Source organism: Leptopilina heterotoma, unplaced genomic scaffold (genome assembly GCF_015476425.1).
Source record: "Leptopilina heterotoma isolate Lh14 unplaced genomic scaffold, ASM1547642v1 Lhet_201, whole genome shotgun sequence".
In the NCBI taxonomy this organism is placed as follows: domain Eukaryota; kingdom Metazoa; phylum Arthropoda; class Insecta; order Hymenoptera; family Figitidae; genus Leptopilina; species Leptopilina heterotoma.
The window spans coordinates 1,665,744-1,679,812 of record NW_025110916.1 but is presented as its reverse complement, the minus strand read 5'-3'; the positions used below and the strand labels follow the sequence as shown (position 1 = coordinate 1,679,812).

The 14,069-nt window shown below is 29.5% G+C and overlaps 2 protein-coding genes across 3 annotated transcripts; one reads left to right on the top strand and one right to left on the bottom strand.

The window, feature by feature from the left end:
- The first annotated feature begins 725 nt into the window (after positions 1-725).
- On the top strand, positions 726-2,802 carry LOC122501100. Of its 2 annotated transcripts, XM_043610370.1 has the most exons (4): positions 726-1,045; positions 1,175-1,301; positions 1,388-1,606; positions 1,744-2,802. In XM_043610370.1, the coding sequence occupies exons 1-4, from the start codon at positions 973-975 to the stop codon at positions 2,630-2,632; spliced, it is 1,308 nt and encodes a 435-aa protein (XP_043466305.1). In that variant the 5' UTR covers positions 726-972; the 3' UTR covers positions 2,633-2,802. The 2 variants fall into 2 exon arrangements, with proteins under 2 accessions (XP_043466305.1, XP_043466304.1); XM_043610369.1 differs by having other exon boundaries at positions 726-1,301; positions 1,744-2,801.
- A 65-nt stretch (positions 2,803-2,867) lies between these two features.
- LOC122501099 lies at positions 2,868-4,840 on the bottom strand. Its single transcript, XM_043610368.1, has 3 exons — positions 4,451-4,840; positions 4,253-4,359; positions 2,868-4,149 (listed from the first exon to the last, which is right to left on the bottom strand). The coding sequence occupies exons 1-3, from the start codon at positions 4,722-4,724 to the stop codon at positions 2,980-2,982; spliced, it is 1,551 nt and encodes a 516-aa protein (XP_043466303.1). The 5' UTR covers positions 4,725-4,840; the 3' UTR covers positions 2,868-2,979.
- Positions 4,841-14,069: the final 9,229 nt, after the last annotated feature.

Here is a 14,069-nt window from a genome sequence, read left to right as displayed (position 1 = left end):
AAAACAAATTTGGGAGGACTGGGATTCGAACCCGGGATCGACGCGCATAAACCTATCATTCTAACTAACTGAGCTAAGTAGAGAACTGGCAGAAGGAAAATTAATGTTGCCTTTAAGGAGTTAATCATCTTCTTGGTTCACCTTAAAGGCAACATTAATTTTCCTTCTGCCAGTTCTCTACTTAGCTCAGTTAGTTAGAATGATAGGTTTATGCGCGCCGATCCCGGGTTCGAATCCCAGTCCCCCCAAATTTGTTTTCAAAATTTTCTGCTTCATGTCAGGTTTCCAAAATAGAGAAGAGCAACACACTTAACATTTTAATTGAATATTTATTTATTAATTATTTTTTCAATATTTTCTATAACTGGTAAACTTATCACAACCTTACCTCAACCTTACAACTTAATAATTACCTTACCTCAGCCTTGACATGTAACCTTACCTCAACCTTAACATGTAACGTTACCTCAACCTTAACATGTAACCTTACATCAACCTTAACATGTAACGTTACCTCAACCTTAACGTGTAAGGTTACCATGGCCTTATCATATATAGTCACCACACCCTAACATGTAACCTTACCTCCATGGCGGAAGTTTTTAGTTCACCTCAGGTCTACCACAGCAATATCGTGTAACCTTATGAGCCTTACGATTAGTACTCAACATAACCTTACCTCATACTATTGTGCTATGTGGGTTGTTTGTATTATCTGTTATTTCGACGATTGTTAATTTCTTGTTATAAGTAGATTAATAATAAGTGTTGATAATGATTAATCTAATATAATATTCATACTATTTTATTATTGTTTTTCATTGGCAATGAAAATTACCACCGCGGGCAAAGTGGCGCTAGCGTTTCATAACAAACATGGCCGACATGGGTGTACATATTTGAATCAACGTTCACTTATGAAGTGACGTTTTGTATTTATTATTAAATAATTATTTAAGTTGTTTTAAAAAAATGTTGACACTAACACTAGATACAATTTATAAATTCACTGATTCGAATAATTGTTCGAGAAATCTTGTAGAAGGTCAGATTTGTTTAAATTCTGGTATGATTATAATGTGTGGTGCTACAAAAGTGGAGAAAGATCGTTTAGAATTATTTTCTTTATGTTTACAAACGAGTGCGTTAACAAGTGAACCTCATGAAATTACAGGCGTCTTATTATTACAAGTAGAAAATAATCTTGATAAGGTGACAATTGAAAAAATGCATTGTTCCTGCAAAGCTGGCGCGAGTCAGAAGTGTAAACATATTGTCGCAGTTTTGATATTTTGCAGTAGGTAAGTGTATATTGGAAAAATAATTATTTTTTAAAACATTAACATTACAAAAATATTTATATATATATTAATAAACTCATTAACAGGTTAGACATTCTGAAACTGGAAAAAATATCTTCCACCGAAAGGAAATGTCTTTGGAAAAAACATAAAGTACCAGTGCTGGAGCAATTTGAAGCTCAACCAACAAAAATGTTTTGTCACGTCAACCAAGACAGATTGCCCAGACTTTCTGATAATGATTTGAATGAAATTCGAAAAGAATTAATTCACTGTGATCGAGAAACCGCTGTAGCTAAGCATTTGTAGGTTATGTTTAATTTGGTTTTTTCATATTTTTTTATAAATATTATATTTATACTATTTATTTCAAATCTTTCCTTTCTTTTGTCACTGAAAAGTTAAATGAACATTTATTGCCATTAATAAAATTTATGTACAGTTTTAGAAAAAGAAATGAGAGAGAAGATCGTCGAATTCCTCTGCAAAACATTGAAAACTGTCAAATTCCGTTGCGAAGTATTGAAAATACGTATGAATCTTCAAGCCCACCTTCCGAAAATCAATATATTAATTTAATTATTGATAATTCGTTACTCTCAGAAGATATATCGTCGTTATCAAATGTTGTTTTCAAGATGAAGAATTGTTGTCAAAATGTTTACAATTCGAAAATTGTGTGCAATGACGTATTTCAAAAGGAAATAAATACAAAGAGATCAATAATTGAATGGAAAATTGAAAGAAAATATAGAATTACTGGTAGTAGATGTTATAATATTTACACGTATTCGAAAAATGATTGGGAAAATAAGTCTGTAAAATACTTTTGGCCTACAGAATTCAAAACTAAAGAGACAAACCACGGAATTAAATTCGAAGCAGAAGCTCGAGAAGCTTACAAAAAACAATGTAATTTACACGTTGAAGAATGTGGACTGATTATTTGTCAGAGCGAGCCCTGGCTAGCGTATTCGCCAGACGGTGTTGTTTTCAATGATTCTAAATTATATCGGCTTTTAGAAATTAAATGCCCGTTCGAGTTAGAAAACACAGAACGAAAAACTTTACTGAAAAAATGTAAATATCTGAAAAAGAACGAAGTCACTTTGAAAGAAAAGCACCAATATTATGGTCAAGTGCAATTAGGTATGACCTTATTAAACTTAAAGCAATGTGATTTTGTTATTTATTCGAGTAAATCTAAAACAATTGAAATTATAACTGTTGACTACGATAAAGAATTTACAACTAAGTTATTAAATACTTTGAAAAAGAACTATTTTGAAAACATGTTGCATTATATATGCTTAAATTCAAGAGTATTGTGATTTTCATGGAAATACTTTTTCCTTTCATGCGTGCAGTATTACTATGCCATTTAATTATAATTATTGAACCAAAGAAGGATTAGAAACGAGTATTTTAAATGTGTTTTAATAGACGTATATATTTATCGACATTGTTAAAAATATTTTTTTAAAAGTCACAAGTTGTTAAAAAATGTCGCAAATAAATTTATATTTAAATATTTAAAGTTAAATATTGTTCTAAAGAAAGGTGTAATTGTAAAGGTACATTTGTATTTGAATTTTAATAAATTCATTACGCATAATTTAATATCTTTATTTTTTGTCACATTTTGTTTAATTAAAAAAGTAATATAAAAATACATAGATTAAAATTTATCATCAGCAAGTATGGGTGTTCCCAGATTAGCTAATCCACAACAAATACAAAATATATCGTCTACATAATTTATTAGATGCCATGGTAGTTTGTTATTTAAAATATTAAATTGTTTTATGCGCTGATTCATTCTCTCGATGTGTACTCTGGCGCTGGCAATTTTTCGGTTTATATTTGCTTCTCTTTCAGGTAACTGCTTTTTATTTCTCAAAAATGGTGGCCTTATTAGATTAATTCTCCTTTTTTCACATTCACCTTCGATAAGAAAACCTTTATCAACCATTACTGAATCTCTCGTGCTCTCCAAATGGTTAAGAACTCCTGTATGATTGAAAATGCATTTATCCGACGCTCTTCCCCCAAAGGATTCACTGACAGTTGTAATAATCCCTGCTGGACTAACTTCAGTCATGAATTTGACAGTCAAATCGCCTTTATAGTGCGAGTAAAATTTTATTCTGCATTTTAGACATTTAGGTTTCTGTATTTTTATTTCCGTGCAATCGAGAACTGATGTAGTGGAAGAAAAGTCTTCGAAACATTTTGGCATATTTTGTAAAATTTCTTCCTTAGGTACACGAACAAGTACAGATTGTAAAATACTTGACAATTTTTTAACATATTCGTAAAATATATTTCTAATCGTCACGTCACTAATGTGATAAAAAAATACTCCAAGTGCTTGAAATGATATATCTAGCTTTAATTTTGCTGTCGTCAATACTATGCTTTCTGTAGTGTTTAATAATCTCTTTTTAGTAGGATAATGATTATCAATCAGTTCTGCTAACTTGTTTAAGATGTTAAAACTTTTTATATTACACATTGTCATTAAATCTTTTTCAGTTTTAATAAAAGATTTTAGAGTGTAAGTAAAGTCCCCACTTGATACTTGGACTCCAATATCATTAGTTCTATTTTCTTTATTGTTTTGTAATTCGACATTGGAATAATCGATATTTCCCTGTAATTCATCAATACTTGTCGATATTTCCAGATTGTTTAATTGTTTTTCATGCATTTCGCAATCAGAGTCATGTTGATCCACTTCTTCAAAACTGCACGTAGGTGGCACATATTCTTCCAAGGGCTCTTGCACTTCTGTCCTTTCGCTTTCCTCCGTACTATTTAAATCCGTTTTTAATAATCTTCTCCTCATCTGTTGCAAAATATATTACGTTAAAATTAGTTCCAAGTATAAACACGTAAGTTAATATTTGTTATAATTGACGTATAATATAAATATTTGTATTTAAATATACCATTCTCTGTTGCCTATTGTCATCATTTAATAATTTCTTGCAATCACATTTTTTTACTTTTTGCGGTACAGCATTTTTTTTTAATACGCGGTTTTCTGCGTGTACTTCTAAAAAAAAAGTTATTGTAATGTAGACAAAAAATAATAATGAAACTTAAAAACTTACAACTGAAAAAATATATGTCAACATAACCTTTACCTGGATACAAATAATCCTCCTTGGTGAAATGCTTCGAACAAACAAGAAGATATTTTTTATTATCTTTAACATTTAGAAGTTTTAACCACATCGTCCGTTTATCAACTAATTCTTCTTTTCCAAAAATATTAATCCTTGACACTTTGCACTTTCTGAGAGCAGGTACTTTATGGAAACTCAAGCTCTTATTTTCATGCATTTTAGAAAAACATCCTTCTACACAACAATTTCCTCGACTTTTATTGCTTTTTCGGTGTTGTGCATCGAATTCCATGATTTTAAACAAATTTAAAACAGAGTTTACAAATAAATGTCAAAAACCGTGTGTAATCACCGTACACCCACGGCGGCCATTTTCTTTAGTTCACATTATCGCCACTAGTATCGCATTGCAATTTTAAATCCCCAATAAGTGTTTATTATTGTATGTGAAAAAATATTTTGTAAAATAGTTTTGTATTAAAACATATTTTATATGAAATAAAAAGAATCACTATAATCTGCAATTATTGTTTAAAATTATATTAGCTAATTTTTTTAAATTGCGGATGAAAAATTAACTATTCCATTTCATCACTTATGTATTTTCTCAAAATGTTTAGATAAAAAATTATCACAAGTCTTGAATTTCTCCAAAAATTTCATGAGTATTTCTACACATAACTTTGGACAAAAGTACAAAAACTTGTGTAATTTTACCTAAAAATTTTTGGGTATTTTTTCCAAAACTTTTATAAAAGATACCAAAATGTTTGTATTTTTACCCAAAACCTTTTAGGTATTTCTTCCAAAATGTTTGGGTAAAATCACTAAAACTCTTGTGCATTTTTTACCTAAAACTTAATAGGAATTTTTTCAAGAAATTTTGGGTAAAACTTCCAAAAATCTTGTGTATTTTTACCCACAAATTCTTGGTGTAAATTACTTCCAAAACATTTTTGGTAAAATTACCCCAAAAATAGTTTACTTTCTAAAACATGGACTATCTATATATTTCCAGAGGTTCCGAGAAACCAGCAATTTTGATGTATGTAAGAACTCCATTTTATGTACAAAAAATAGACGCGAGTAATGATAAAAAATCGTTTTACGAAATCACGATAAATGACGCGAAAGATATAGAGGTAAACACTGTCAGAACAGAAGCAGACGCGTGCGCATTATGGAAATAGGCAAAATTACTAAAATCCTAGTCAATTTGACTAGGATTTGCAGGGTTGTTTTTGCCAGGCTTGAATTTGTTGAATCAACCTAGCGATCCTAACCATAATGATTAGGAATCCTTATTACTTTTACTAGATTAAGATTAACTATAGTGTCATAGTTACCCTGTAAAAAAAAAGTATTGGGAGGTACGGGATTCCGTATTGCAAGTGCCAACCTGCCAATGCGGTATTCGCGAAATACCGCATTGGGTGTCGTGGTGAATACGGAAATCAAGGGGTCCCAATGCGGTGCCAGTTTTAAGCTTTAAAAAAAACGAAAATACGTGACAGGAGGAAATAATTAGTGTCAGTGCAGAAATATGCGAGTTAAAGGAATGAGAAAATAATAATAGTGAGTGTAAAAATGAAACTTTAAGAAAAAAAGGTAAGTTGAACTGTCAAATATGAGTCCAATGCGGCGTAGGCTGCTTTCAATGCGGTACACAATCGGTACATAGTGCAAGTCGCCAGTAGAGGGCAGAAGCAAGCAGAGCAAATCGAGCGAACACAGTGGCCCAGCTGACATATGATTTGCATTACATTACTTTCCAATTTTTTATTTTATAACCACGTTTCTGCATGAATCTAAACAATATTTTCGATTATTGTAATTTAGAAGATGCTTACCAATTGTACGTTGGCAGATTTAGTGAAAAGTGTCTGTGTACGGAGACAAATGTGTTAGAAAATGTTTGTTTACCTATTTCACGCCATTCAAACCAGTCAAAGTTGCTTTTGCTGTGGCGCATTGAAATCAGCCTATGCCGCATTGGGCCCATATTTGACAGTTCAACTTACCTTTTTTTCTTAAAATTTCATTTTTACACTCACTATTATTATTTTCTCATTCCTTTAACTCGCATATTTCTCCACTGACACTAATTATTTCCTCCTGTCACGTATTTTCGTTTTTTTAAAGCTTAAAACTGGCACCGCATTGGGACCCCTTGATTTCCGTATTCACCACGACACCCAATGCGGTAATTCGCGAATACCGCATTGGCAGGTTGGCACTTGCAATACGGAATCCCGTACCTCCCAATACTTTTTTTTACAGGGTAATAATACCATCGAGATTTTTTTCGGTGTGCGGGCAAGATAGGGTAGGGAAGAGTGGGGCAAGACGGGATACACAAATAAAGCAAAAGAAAAGAGAAATAAGGGAAGTTAAGAAAACTACTTAAATCAAGACTGAATAAAATAAGAGTGACCAAAAAGAAAAAAGCTTGTCAGGTTAAATCATCAATTAGCGATGGTAAAGTGGAAAATACACCTTGTCTCTATTGTAATGGTTATTATTTAGACTCAAGTGAAGGCTGGGCTGCTTGTTCTGTCTGCGGCCAATGGGCTTTGTGCAGTTGTGCTGGTGTCGATGACGAAGATGAAGATGCAACCTTTACTTGTAAAATTTGTTGACAGAAATAGGTTGCTTTTTTAGTACCGTGCCGGTGGGGAAAGATGGGGAGATTTGCAATTTTTTCCATATTATTAATTTTATGATTTTTTAAGGACCGTCTTGCCCTACACTCACTTTTCTCAAAATCATGAACATAATTATCTATAAAATCTTTGTCTAAAAATTTTTTAATAACGAAAAATCAGCAGTCTTCTGAATCAAAGCTTCCACATTAGGATAATACATTTTCAAGTTTCTGACTATCTGTAAAAGAGATAATTCGAAAAGAGGATCAGGTACGATTTATCGGTTTGAAAATTTGGAATCTGGAAGTCATTTGGAACAACTCCCCGCCAAGTTTGTAGCGTTACATTTTAGAATAACCTGCCCACCTTTGAGGAGAGCTGTGATATTTTCAGGTTAAACTTTCGTTTGACACTTGAAAACCTAACCTATATTGAAAGATGTACTATAACATGTTTTTTTATTAAGAAATAGAAAAAGAATGTTTATATTGTGTGATGTTGAGATAATTTGATTCAAATAAAGAAATGGAATAATAAAAAATTCATATTATGTTCAAAAAATGTCTAATTTTTTATGATTGTCAATGGATTTGTTTATAAGTTCATACTAAAAGAAAAATATACATTCTTTAAATAATTCTCACTCTAAATTGTGATAAATTAATATATTAGATTTCAATTTATTGAAATAAGTTGATATTTTAGAACTATATGTTCTATGTCATAAAATTTGAGATTTATAATATCATTTTCAGGCATTAAAATGCGGATTAGATATATAACTCTAAATTTCAGTTTTAGAGATCTGTTCAAATCACACATCCGATTCCAGTGATAGTTTATGCCTAAATCTCATATATCAAATCTCTAATTTAGAGATTAATTTTTTTCCGTGTAAATTTTGAATGCTCTCAAATGCTCATTTAAAAGACAATGGACTATGCCTTTCACTACAATTAGAAAATCTTCATTGTCGATTAAAATTATTGAATGAACAAAATAAAATTGTTCACCCAATTCCGACACATTTTGACACATCAAATTAAAATATTTTGGGGTAAACACAACGTGCACATGTTGCCACGAGGTTTGACTCGGATAATTTCGGAACTGCTTGACTGAAATATTCGGCTAATCTCGGACAGCTTCGTAACCGCTCTACGTCAGCCTGACGTCAGCCCATAGCCTGCTACTAGGCTGGTCATAATTTTTATTATTAGTCGATAATACTATTCATTACTAAATTAACAACTTATGTAATTCTTCGATAGTATTTAGTATAATCATCTGTAATACTTTTTACTATTGCATACTTTCTAACTTATAATATTAAAACTTTTTATTGACTATTTCAATTTCTACACTGAAAAAAAAGTATTGAACCAAGAAAATTTTTCTTGGTTGAAGCAAATCGTGGGATTGAATACGGCCAAGACTATTAAAGTATTGATTCAAGAAAACGATTTTCTTGACATAGGATATTTGGGAGAAGAACATATATTCTTGATCCAAGAAAATATGGAATTCGACCAAGAAGTTAGTCTTCTTATACGAAGTATGAAATGTATTAAATGAATAAAATATTTTCTTGTTCTAAGAATATATATAGATAATTGAATTATTTTATTTGATTCATTCAATTTCTTGTAACATTCGTTCAAGTAATTCAAGATTTAAATGAAGAAAACATTTATTTTGTGAGAGAACGCAGATATTCTTGATCCAAGAAAATATGGAATTCGATCAAGAAATTAAGTAGCATGTAAGAAATGCAGAATATATTAATTCAAAATCATTTATGTATCAAATCAAGAAAGTATGTTCTCTGTCCAAGAAAATATTTTCTTGATTTGAGAAAGTTTATAGATTTCAATCAAAAAAATACTTTCTCAATACAAGTAAATTATTTACTTAAATTACCCCCCCCCCCCTTACCCCCATCCCATCTTTTCTAATACTTAGGTCAAACATTTTTATTATTTAATTAATTAACATTTATATTTTTTATTTAAATAATTAAATAATTGTTATTTTACATATATATTTACATTTAATTATTACTTAACACAAATACAACAAATATACCTTGAAAGAAAATTTTCCACGGTCGGAGGAATTGAACTCGGGTTGCACGCACCAGAAGCCGTCACGCTACCACTATGCCATCCTAGCATCAATGGATAGTTTTCAAAAACTGATATTTAAGTTGCATATACATTTGAAGAAAAATATTTTCTTGGATCAAGAACACTGGCATTGTGTTAAGTAAAAAAAAGTTTCAAAGCAAATAAATAAAATGATTCGATTCAAGAAACATGAATTCTCCACACAATACTTTATTATTTCGCTTAAGAACATGATATTCTAGATTCAATACTTTTTGGTACTTCGGAAAAGTAAAATATTTGGTTGAAATAATTACATATTGAGTACTGACAAATACTAAATTGTTAATTCAAGAATTCTGTTCAATGCTAATAATTACTTGACACAAGAAAATGAATTTCTTTCTTCAAATAAATATGGGATTAATTGAATATAATTTTTAATCAACTTGAAACAAATATTTACTTATATTAACCTTCGTATTTTCTTGAATCAGGATTATATGAGCGTTGAATTAAGTAAAAACTTTTTTTAAAGGAAACAAAAGAATGATTTAATTCAAGATCTTACACTTAATTAAATTGAATAAATAAAATATTTCATTCCAGAAAATGAGAATATAGAAATGCTTCAAGTAAAAGAAATGCTTAGATTAATTAATATTTCTTTGAAACAAAATAATTTTTAATTGAGTTGAAACAATTATTAACTTTTTTTAATCTTCCCATTTTCTTGGCTCAAGACTGGGTGTTGGATGAAATAAATAGTTGCTTTAAAGGAAATAAAAAAATTATTTGACTCAAGGTAAATTACTTGACGTGAGAACATGATATTCTTGATTCAATACTTTTTCGAGACTTGGCGCATGTAAAACAGTTCGTTTGAAACAGTAAGATATTTACTTATGTCAAACCCATATTTTCTTATTTCAATAACTTTGATTAATGCTCAAAATTACTTGACACAAGAAAATAAATTTCTTCCAATAAGAAAATATGGGTTTGTTTCAAATAAATCAGGTCAAGAAAATGCATTTACTTGATTCAATGAACTTTTTTTTCAGTGTATTACTTCAGAATAATACAAAGTAATAATTTGATTATAAACTTTTTTAAAAATGCACGCATAGAAAGGGTTTGCTGTGGCAGCGAACATTTTGCTGCCACAGCAAACCTTGTTCGTTGAAATAGGGACAGCGAAAAAGTTCGCTGTGAGATCAAACAAGTTCGCTATGACAGCAAACTCGCATAAATTTTTACTAATGTTTGCTGTCACAGCTAACATGTTCGCTGCCACTGCAAACTTCTTAGCTGCGGTAGCTAATTTTCAGAGATGTTACAGCAAACATATGTTTACTGCTGCAGCTAATTTCTTTTTTTCCGTGTGGTAATATTAATTCATAAATGTACATGATTTCCCCAAATTGCAATCAGTTTTACTAAATACTAATATAATAATACGAAATATTAAAACAGAATCTCTCTCCGAGTAGTGCACATTGCAAGCTTTAATTTTAAGACCTTGTGGAAGTCTCTAACACGTCAGGTTAAAGAGAAAAAAAATGTTGAAAATCCTCAAAAAGCGTTTTACTAAAAAGCGTTTTTTTTTTCCCCACTGGGATACTATTTCCTAAAAAGTTAACTTTTTAGAAAATATTTGAAGAAATTTTAAACTATCATGCAATGTTCAGTTAACTTTTACGTCAGACATTGGATAACAGCGGGCATTTAAAGAACAACTTCAAGTTTCATGAGCTTCGCAACTAAAGATTCCGAAGGTTGTTTACTAAGAAAAAACGGACTTAGCCGACCGTTGAACTTACCTGACTCTCCCCTACAGAGATTTTCAACTGGGATGCGACTTAGAAAACTTTATTAAACATATAATATATATAAAATATTTTAAAGATTTAAATCAAAAAATTGCAAACCGTTATTTTTTCAAAATTTTTAATTTTTAAAACTCTTGTAACTCCCCGTGTGGAAATGAAATCTAGGCACCAGCTATAACATAGTTGGGGAGTACAAAGGTAGTTCAAGCGCTGAACTAAACATGGATACGTCGTAGTGCCCAAATTCTTTCCTTGTAATCGTGCTATGGGAAGGGACTCCAGGTATAAGTTGTGCACTGTTCGGGCTTTTAGTTAGGTCCGAGCCAAGAACGTCACTATCTTTTATTCAGAGTCTATCTGGACAAAATATCAAAATTCTTTTGATCAAATATCAACTAAAGTAATATAAATAATTGTAATATTGTAAATATTTTTTTAACAATATGTAACAGATTTTAATTATAGTTAAAAAATTAAATATTATTTAATGTGGGTTAGCAAAATTCGAAAACGTCGAATCAAAGTTTTCGTTTATTTTAACATTTATGAAAGGTTTATTAATTATGAGCCCAGCTAGCCCCCGATCAAAAATATAAAATTCTGTAACGGCAATCTCGGGATGTTTCCACACGGGTCTAGATAGACTTAATGTTGAATTTTTGCTAATAGGTGATTAAATGCGCCTTAAAAAAACTCTGCAAAATTCCAAGCAGCACGTAAAACTATCTTAATACATTACACTGAATAATTTATTATCCGTAATACTACCTGTATACTGCAGTAATAATACAATGAAAAAAGAAATTAAAAACCGATTACTTGACTATTATTAAATAAATATTTACTTAAATCAAATAATTTTTGTTTAAGTCAATTAAATGGTATTCGAATCAATAATTTTACAGTATTTGAAGCAAATACTATTTAATAGACTCAAATAAAAATTATTTGAATCAAATAAATCTTTTTTCAGTCTATTGTGATATTAAAATCTCCACTGCAAGGTAATATTACACGTTGACATTGAGGAAATTAATATTACCAGAGTTAACTGAAATACTTTGGTTTTTCTAAAAAAGAACATTTTTTTATGGCTTTTAATTTACTTTTTCCCTTGCTTTCTTTAAAAACAATTTCTGAGTTTAAAAGTAATTTTACGTATAACATTACTATTTTGTTTAATATTAAGGTAATATTACCATGCAGTTGACATATTAAAATATTTTAATATGCTAGTAATATCACTAATATTACAAGTAATATATCGAATATTTATGTATAATATTACAGCGTATTAAGTTGATATTACGGGCTGCTTGGCAATGAGAGAGCAATATAATATTTATTGTTGTCTTTATATTTTTTAAAGAATATAAATACCGATGGGTGGGAACCATTTTTTTAAATTTTAATAAAAAAAACACCAAAAAATATTTTTCTTTCAATCCCAAAATCAGCAAGTAACATATTATCTTATTACCACTGCAATATTACATTGAATATTTGTAATATTATCTGTAATATTATAGTGATCTTACACTGAGAAAACTGGAGAGTCAAATTTAGAAGTTCAAAAAGTGTATGCTTCCTTTGCTTATGAAGAGAGTTAAATAGTCCTTCTAAAATAAATTTTGAATTGATAATGGAAATCTACTTGTATATTCTCTCCCATTATATCTGAGGGTTAAAAGTTGCGCAGAAAATGTGTACGATCTGATGCGCGCGAAATTATTTTTCTGACATTTTATGTATTTAATTTAGGGGTTAGGTTGCCATATTTATTCATTTCGCGCCGGATAAGGAAGGGATTTCTCAAGATGGTTAATTTGTCCCTCTGTTATAAACTCATTTTCGCTCCAAGAGAAATGGCACGAATATCTGTCAATGGTGTATTTGAACATTTAGATTGTTATCCAATAGCTAACTCTCAAATATCAACGATTTGTCCCTCCAGATGTTTAGTCCAATACTCCAGTTTTCTCAGTGTACTGAGATATTAAAATGTTCGTTAAATGGTAATATTACTTTTATATTAAATGGGATATTAACGTAATGTGAACGCAATATTAACATCGAAAATTTTTTTGGATAAAAACATCTTAGTTCACCATCTAATATTACCCTAATATTAACGGGTAATATTACGAAGCACCGGACATTTTAATATGGCAGTAAGATCACTGTAATATTACAGGTTATTGTAGTAATTCTAGAAATTTAATACTTTAACAACGCTTTTAATAAAATTTCCTGATATTTTCCTAATTTTCCTGGCTTTTGGTAAATCCTGTATATGTATAAAAATTATTTGTAATTTGTATAACTTTAAAAAATAAACTACCTTAGAAAATATTCGTAAATAAGATTTTGGCAAAATTTTTTAAAACAATTCAAATGTTTTAGGAAAGTTATTACCATACTAACTATTATATTTTTAAATATCACGTATAAAATCTTGAAAATAATTCAAAGAACATTAAAACATGTCAATTAATTTAGAAAATATTTTAATTTTAATAAAGCATGTCAAACTCAATAATTTGTTTTTGTTTCTTTTGAAGATTAATAACTTCTTTTGTGAAAGGTTTAGTTTTAAAAAAATTTTAATATATCTTATAGTGTCTTATAGAAATACAAAATTTGTATTAATAAATTTCAACAATACAAATTTTTATTTATAGACGAGTACGACAGCTAGTATTTAATAAAATATATAAAGATAAATAATATCAGTTTACATGAAAAAATGTTAAATTTATTGTTATACATCAAAATTTTATATCAATTTTCCTTATAATTAAAAAAAATCAATATATAGGTAATTGAATTTGCTAGGAATATTTCCACTTAGTAATTTTTCAATGGTCACCAATGTTCACAATATTTAGATTCACTATTCAAAAAATGATACATACATATATTTAAAATAATCACTATATATGCAAATTACGATTATTTAAAAATACATTTAAATTTTTCAGTTTCAGAAGTAAGAACAAAGTATGTACAAAAAGTTTTTCTTCAAAATAAAGTAAAAAAAGTGTGTTAATAAAAA

Coding starts and splice junctions, on each gene's coding strand:
- LOC122501100 (XM_043610369.1), top strand. CDS start 973: ATGTTGACACTAACACTAGATACAATTTATAAATTCACTGATTCGAAT. Junction 1,302..1,387: donor GTTTTGATATTTTGCAGTAG/GTAAGTGTATAT, acceptor ACTCATTAACAG/GTTAGACATTCTGAAACTGG. Junction 1,607..1,743: donor ACCGCTGTAGCTAAGCATTT/GTAGGTTATGTT, acceptor ATTTATGTACAG/TTTTAGAAAAAGAAATGAGA.
- LOC122501099 (XM_043610368.1), bottom strand. CDS start 4,724: ATGGAATTCGATGCACAACACCGAAAAAGCAATAAAAGTCGAGGAAAT. Junction 4,360..4,450: donor GGAGGATTATTTGTATCCAG/GTAAAGGTTATG, acceptor CTTTTTTTTTAG/AAGTACACGCAGAAAACCGC. Junction 4,150..4,252: donor ACAATAGGCAACAGAGAATG/GTATATTTAAAT, acceptor ATTTTGCAACAG/ATGAGGAGAAGATTATTAAA.